At 49.3% G+C, this 7,539-nt stretch overlaps 1 protein-coding gene across 1 annotated transcript; it reads left to right on the forward strand.

Moving 5' to 3' along the window:
• Nucleotides 1–330: 330 nt before the first annotated feature.
• MMACHC (metabolism of cobalamin associated C) lies at nt 331–6,861 on the forward strand. Its single transcript, XM_061567714.1, has 5 exons — nt 331–851; nt 3,016–3,210; nt 4,093–4,248; nt 4,733–4,906; nt 5,701–6,861. Exons 1-5 carry the CDS (start codon nt 768–770, stop codon nt 5,953–5,955), a joined length of 864 nt encoding a protein of 287 aa, XP_061423698.1. The 5' UTR covers nt 331–767; the 3' UTR covers nt 5,956–6,861.
• The last annotated feature ends 678 nt before the right edge of the window (nt 6,862–7,539 follow it).

The raw sequence follows: 7,539 nt of genomic DNA on the forward strand, positions 1-7,539 counted from the left end.
TATGTTTAATTTTTTTCATTTTATTATTTCTCCCTAGTGGCGATGTTCACACACCACACCAGTTACTCGTTTGAGGCTGAGTCGACCTAGGGGAGGCCCAGGAGTTCGTAGCGCAGCGCGCTAACCACGACACTACACTGCGTGACGCCTCCACGTGCGCGGGTCACGTGACATATATGACGTCACAGTTCACTTGCCGTGCAAAAGATAAATTCATTATTGAGCTCCCTCCCCCCAAAAAAACTAAAGTGTATTTTAATAATGTTTGCATGGTGTACAGTCTGGAAAGTACCCACATGGCACATTTGCAGTTTGTTGCATGTCGGGAAGTACGCTGAACATTTTGAACAGACACGTAATCACAACTTTGCCTTTTATATATATTAATAATTATAAAAGTCCGCTCAAGCGGCACTGGTGTTTGGTGGCCGAGAGCGGGAATCGAATCCTGGTCGCCGGGTTCTGTAGCGCGGCGCGCTAACCGCTGCACCACCGCTCCCACACTCAGACAAAGATCGCCCGTACGAGCACACACACAGCTCGCACGCACACACAGCTCGCACGCACACACAGCTCGCTCGCACACACACAGCTCGCACACACACAGCTCACACACACACACGCACACAGCACGCACACACAGCTCGCACACACACAGCACACACACACAGCTCGCACACACACACAGCACACACACACAGCTCGCACACACACAGCTCACACACACGCACACAGTGACATGCAGGGAGGGTCTGGTGCGTGTCGCCATGTCCACGTCTCCTGCCTCCTCCGTCCTCGCCTCCATCAGGCAGCGGCTGGAACCGCTCGGATTCGAGTGCCACGGCTTCCAGGTGCAGCACACACACACAGTGCAGCACACACATTGTGCAGCACACACACACACTGTGCAGCACACACACACACACTGTGCAGCACACACACACACACTGTGCAGCACACACACACACACTGTGCAGCACACACACTGTGCAGCACACACACTGTGCAGCACGCACACACTGTGCAGCACACACACACTGTGCAGCACACACACGCGGTGTGCAGTACACGTGGTTGATGGCACACCAGTACAGGACACGCACTGTCGATGCGGAACACGGTACAGTATACGGATCGCTGTGCAGAGTAATACACTGTACACTGTACTGTACACAAGGACACTGTACTGTTTAGACAGCGATGCAATGCTGCGCAACACAGCACTGTACTTAACTACAGTGCAGTAGAGTTGCACAACTATAGAGTACAGTCCACACAGCGCTACAGCACACATCAGTACAGTACACAGCACAAGCACACGTGGTCACATAGCGCGGGACAGCAGTACAGTACACAGCACAAGCACACGTGATCACACAACAGTACAGTACACAACAAGCACACGTGGTCACACAGCAGTGCAGTACACAGCACAAGCACACGTGGTCACACAGCAGTACAGTACACAGCACACGCACACGTGGACACACAGCAGTACAGTACACAGCACAAGCACACGTGGTCACACAGCAGTACAGTACACAGCACAAGCACACGTGGACACACAGCAGTACAGTACACAGCACAAGCACACGTGGACACACAGCGTGGGACAGCAGTAAAAGTACACGTCGTGTACACGGTGGACTACGCGAGCACAACGGCGGCAGTACAAACGCCGAGGTGTGCTTCTGTTCTCTGTGTCGGTATGCACAGGGTGGTCCAGATGTCTTGTGACCCGCATTTAATTCTCTAAAACTTTCGTGTACAGTATAGCATTGGGTGTGAGAACAAAAATGAATAAGGAAGGGGGGGGGGAATGTTGGGGATCAATTAACTTGGGGTCACAAGACATCTGGACCACCCTGTTACAGTACACGTGTAGACATAAGTTACACCCGGAATAAGCACGTGTGTAGCACATACTGTATAGCATACAGTGTTCTACTGTATGCTATATATTCTACTGTCTCGTGTACTCTGCAGAGTTCACCGCGTGGGATATTGCTATCTACAGTACATCGTATGTGCACGCGTCTGTAATTGCAGTACTCGATTGTATACAATCTACAAGGAACTGCACTGTGAATGCTGCCCGATGCTATGTGTGTGTACTGTGTATCTGCTGTGTGTGTGTACTGTGTGTCTGCTGTGTGTGTGCGGTGTGTGTGTACTGTGTGCGGTGTGTGTGTGTTTACTGTGTGTGTATGTGAGCGGTGTGTGTACTGTGTGTGTGTGTACTGTGTGCGGTGTGTGTGTATTGAGTGTCTGCTGTGTGTGTGTACTGTGTGTCTGCTGTGTGTGTGTACTGTGTGTGTACTGTGTGTCTGCTGTGTGTGTACTGTGTGTCTGCTGTGTGTGTGTGTACTGTGTGCGGTGTGTGTGTACTGTGTGCGGTGTGTGTGTATTGAGTGTCTGCTGTGTGTGTGTATTGTGTGTGTGTACTGTGTGGTGTGTGTACTGTGTGTGTGCTGTGTGTACTGTGTGCGGTGTGTGTGTACTCACTATCAGGCGTGTGCGGTGTGTGTGTACTGAGTGTCTGCTGTGTGTGTGTACTGTGTGTGTGCGGTGTAATTCACGCTGTCCATTAGACACGTTCATTATTCGCTTGACATTGAGCCACGCGGGTTGTTGAGAAGCTGACAGTGAATGGGCTTTGCGTTGCGTGTACGCGTGTGCATGTGTATGGCTATGTGTGTTGTCCGTGGACGTCCTGTAGTGTGTATAGATTGTGGCAGTGATTGTGTTATGTACTTTGGTTGTGTGTGGACTGGTATCTTGATTACTGTATTGTGTACAGCATTTGAGGTGGGCTGGTATAATCATTGTGTATCAGGTGAGTTGGTATGATGGTGATTGTGTGCTTTGTGTACCATGTGGGCTGGTGTCATGATTATTGTGTGCTGTGTATTTGCTGGTGTCATGATTATTGTGTGCTGTGTATTTGCGGGTGGGCTAGTAAAATCATTGTGTTTCTGATGGGCTAGTATCACGATTGTGTGCTGCGTGTACCAGGTGGGCTGGTATAATGAGCGGGTGCTGGAGGGCTTCCGCCTGCCCGTGCCAGCAGAGTCTCTGGCCGTGCTCGTCATCAGCACCCCCTCCATGTTCGAGCTCGCACTGCTGCCATTCCTGTCCCGGCCGGAGCGGTGCGGCGTCCGTGACCCCGTGGACGAGTGCTCGGCTTTTCACCTCGCCGCTGTCGCACAGGTGCCTCGCTCCTCCTGGTTTCTGCAGTACAGCAAGTAGACCGACTTGACCGATGTCCGTTTCCGTTCGTATGGGGATAGAGTGTTGTCCCCTCGCACACGTGCGTTTTCTGCTGGTGCTCAGGTTCATCACACTTGTATAAACACACTCATCATTAATTGGGTGAAAATATCTTAAAATAAAAACCCAAAGCAGGACCCTCCTGAAAGAGTCATATGGCTTGGTGTGGCTCTCCTGGATAAATAAGTAAATCATGATTATCTGTAACGTTGGACTACCCAGTGGCATTCATTTCGCAGCTCCTCACCCTGCTGATGAGACTGAAGTTCTGACCAGATTGTTAAGCAAATGTTACTGAGATAAATTGATCCCGAAGGCACGTTGGTCAATGAAGTAAACACGTTTCTGTGATGAAACACATTTCAAAATAGTTTATGTACTGGCAGTTGGTTTCTGATGTAGCTATCTGAGTACTTTTTCCTAATTTGTGTCTATTTTATCCTGATACTCGGGTTTATTTCACATAAAAACTATATTTAATAAGCAACTGGCCAAAAAGTTAAGTAGCTTGCTCCTAAGGCAGCCTTGAGATTTGCAAACGTTCTGGGGTAAGTAAACTACTGTTTTTATTCTTTTTTATTTATCGGGGTTTGATAGTACAATGTGAGAGATTATTGAAGAAAAATACATTGTTTTACCATACTATAATTCCAACACCTGTGCTCCCAGCATTCACCAACCATCACTACTGCTGACAAGTGTGGTCAAATATAGTCGCATAATACCCACAGATATGAGGTACATTTCCAGCATTTGCTGTGACAAAACGGGGCTATCTACGCACGCGTGCACGACCGTGCGTTTGCGTGCGCCGCATGGCAGGAGTTCCCGGGCCAGCGCGTGGACGTGATCCACGACTTCGACGTGCTGCCCAGCCGGCGGCCGCGCCTGCTGGTACAGACGGCGGCGCACGTGGCCGGCGCGGCCTTCTACTACCGGGCCGAGGACGTGCGCGACGCCCCCTGGCCCGCACACAAGGTGTGGTGGCCACGGCCTCCTCTTTCTCGCCGCTCTGTCTCTCAACTTTGCCGCTCACCCTGCTTCTGATTGCACTGCGCAGGATTGCCGCGCCACCGTACAGAAACCTCAACCACGGGTGCAATGTCATCGTTGTGATTTTAGTTTCTTCCTGTCATTCAATTATCTGAAAATACTTGAGGATCAAAAGGATAATAGGAAGATGAATGGATCTCATAGCTCTGATTTATACTTGTAATATGGAGAGATGTTATTTAAAACCCAGTGAGAGCCCATTGAGACCAGAAATCTCTCAAGGCAGACCAGCCCCCACCATGAGCATGTGGCTGCTGATCTACCAAAGGCGATTATCTCCATCCCATTGCTCAACTGAGGAAGGAAGCACAGCTATATTTTTTTACCTTTACTGCATAATAGTTTATGTGGATAAAAAAAATGTAACGCAGTCCCAGTGACCTGTGCGTTGGCGGTGCTGGTGGAGTAGAAGATGTTTGGGGTGTGCATGCACCCCGTGTACGGAGGCTGGTTTGCCATCCGGGGGGCGCTGGTCTTCGCGGACGTGAGCGCCTCGGATCTGCCGCGTCCGGAGCCTCCCGACTCCGTGTCCTCCAACGCCGCACGCATCCTCCTGCTCGAGAAGTTCAACTACAACTGGCAGGTGAGACAACGGAGGGAGGAGGACACGGGGGCACGCGCGTGGTGGTGCGTGCATGGCAGTGTGTGCGTAGGAGTGCGTACGTGAGATGTGTGGGGGAGTGGTGGTGCAGTGGCAAGTGTACTGTGCTATGCCCGAGCCACCTGTGTTCAAATCCTGTAAATGCACACCAAGTGAAAAGTGTGACTTGTCCTTGAGCCTCCCCTAGGTTAGCTTAGCCTTAAATAAGTACCTGGTGTGGTGTGTTAATGTAAGTAGTGACTAAATAAGGGTGGCCAGGCATGGTGTTGGCCACATGACCCTGTCATGTAATATACCAGCCTACATAGCTGCTCATGGCATTCAGATGGAACTTGGCAATATTTTCTACAAAATTTTACATTGGATCTTTGACTCATTATGATGTGAATGTGGGTCGCTGCGTGTGAAGGTATTAGATGGAGGTAGAGGATGTGTGATGGGATTTATTCCCCACTGAGTCTACTTGTGGATATGAAACCACTGACTCCTTGCACATGGGTGCAGCGGCCAATATGCCACACAAGCAGACTATTCAGCCTCTCGGTTTCATAGTTTACAGCTGTTAAATTCGCTGCTCTAACCTCTGTGTCATGTGCAGATTCAGTTGCGTTTTGTGTAATTAGCCGCAGCCACATTGAATACGAGTTTGCTTGAGGGTGGTGATCCTGGTCTTTAACCATGGATTCTCTGCTTGTGTGCTGCCTTGTGCGTGCATTGTGTGTGCATTGTGTATGTGCGTGCGCGTGTGTGTGCGCGCATTGTGTGTGCGTGTGTAGGACTGGAGCTATCGCGACGTGATCCCCGTGAAGCAGCGCTACTCCGAGGCACAGAAGCTGTATTTCTCTACACCACCCGACCAGCGGCACACCCTGCCCGGCTTTGCTTTTCTCCAGCCTCAGCCCACATCACAACCAGGGGCTGAATCTGAAACTGAACCAGTGTCCCGACCAGAGCAAGGGTCAACACCAGAAGCAGTGTCTGCACCAAAACCAGAATCGGTGTCACTACAAGCAGCAGTGTCCGTACCATAGCGAATGTCTACACCAAAACTTGTTTAAATGCACAAAAACAGAACTCATGTCTGTTACATAAACACATATACATCAGAACCAGTGTCTGCACCTAAAACATAATCAGTCATTTGCACCAAGAACGTGAACGTTCTGACCCTGTGCCTCTACTGGACGTCTGTGAAAAAGAGCTTTATAGCTCATCAGATTCCTCCAGTATAAATACAGATTTTGATTCTGAAGAACAGACCATTTGTCAGTCCAAAAGCCGGTGTGTGTACCATTAACATTGCCTACAATGTAAGCCGTGGCTATACTAAAACCAGAGTACTGTGACGAGATGCCGCGCTGTCAATGGGGAGCGAGCGGCTCGTAGCAGTTGAGCTGCTGCACGTAACCCGAGAGGGATAGCCACCAATGGCTGCCTGGATGTCGTCTTCCACGGAAAAGTCTGTTAATAGATACCTATAGCACGATTGGCAAAGGGGATTAAAACCAAATTCTGCCTTGGCTGCAAGTGCCTTGTGATAGCAGCCTGCAAAGTTCTGCGACCTTGACATAAGGAACTGCATTGTGCTTTTGTATCAAAATATGCACTATAAAGCAGAACTTTAGTCACTGAGAAATTGTGGACTGCACGTTTCTATTTGCCATGAAAAAAGGGTATACAATTTAAGGAAATTATATTAATAGGTTTTCGTAGCCAATACAATTGTCCATACAATGTTTGTTGATTGGTTAGGCCGCATGGTAGTTTTAAGCCAACGTTCTTGTAGAGCGGTAATGGCAATCATTTTTTACTTAAACTACTGTATGGCCCAACCCAAAAACATTGTAAAAATATATACATCTAACACTATCTGAGCGATTGTCCGCATTGTTTCCACAAACTAAGGGTTTAATAAATAAAAGTATAATGATAGTCAACACCAACTTGTCATTGTCCTCATTTGAGCCCTTCATTGCCTGTTATGAAGCTGTATTCGTGTCGCGCCCTGCAACCAGGGCCGTCCATTAGGGGGCGGGGAGTGGGGGGCCCGGGGCAACTCAGTGCCCCCCCCCTCCGACGCCTTCATACTAAACCGGAAGTGTTACATCTTACACTGTGACGTACAAGCGCTGGGCCCCCCCAAAATGCGGGGCCCAGGGCAGTCGCCCCAATTCGCCCGACTCTTCTGCAGCCATTAAGAGGCGCTGCCATTCACAATGTCAACTTTTGAACCGATAAATTGAATCCTGAGGAGTAATCCCAACAATTCTATGAAACAATGGATATATACAAATCCCTTTTGTCAATCCTCGTCGCACCATCACATGGCATGTATTTACAAAGGCCACCCACCTCAATGCTCGGCTGGTTGAAGGTCCCCCCGTGTTATTGTGCGGGTCGTGGGGAGCTGGCTCGTGCAGGTGGAATTCGAGCCACTGTACCGGTTGGCTAAGCAGGCATCTTAAAGCTTTTATGAAAAATCGGAATTTTGTTATTTAACCCCATACCTGAATTGTGATCATTGGGCCTAGGAACCCATTGCGAAGTGAATTCTGCTGTTGGTTTGGGCCACTCGAGTGCAACAGGGCCACCCATAATTCAGGCAACATTTTATA

Source organism: Lethenteron reissneri, chromosome 39 (genome assembly GCF_015708825.2).
Source record: "Lethenteron reissneri isolate LAM-NWPU_2019-01 chromosome 39, ASM1570882v1, whole genome shotgun sequence".
Classification (NCBI taxonomy): Eukaryota; Metazoa; Chordata; class Hyperoartia; order Petromyzontiformes; family Petromyzontidae; genus Lethenteron; species Lethenteron reissneri.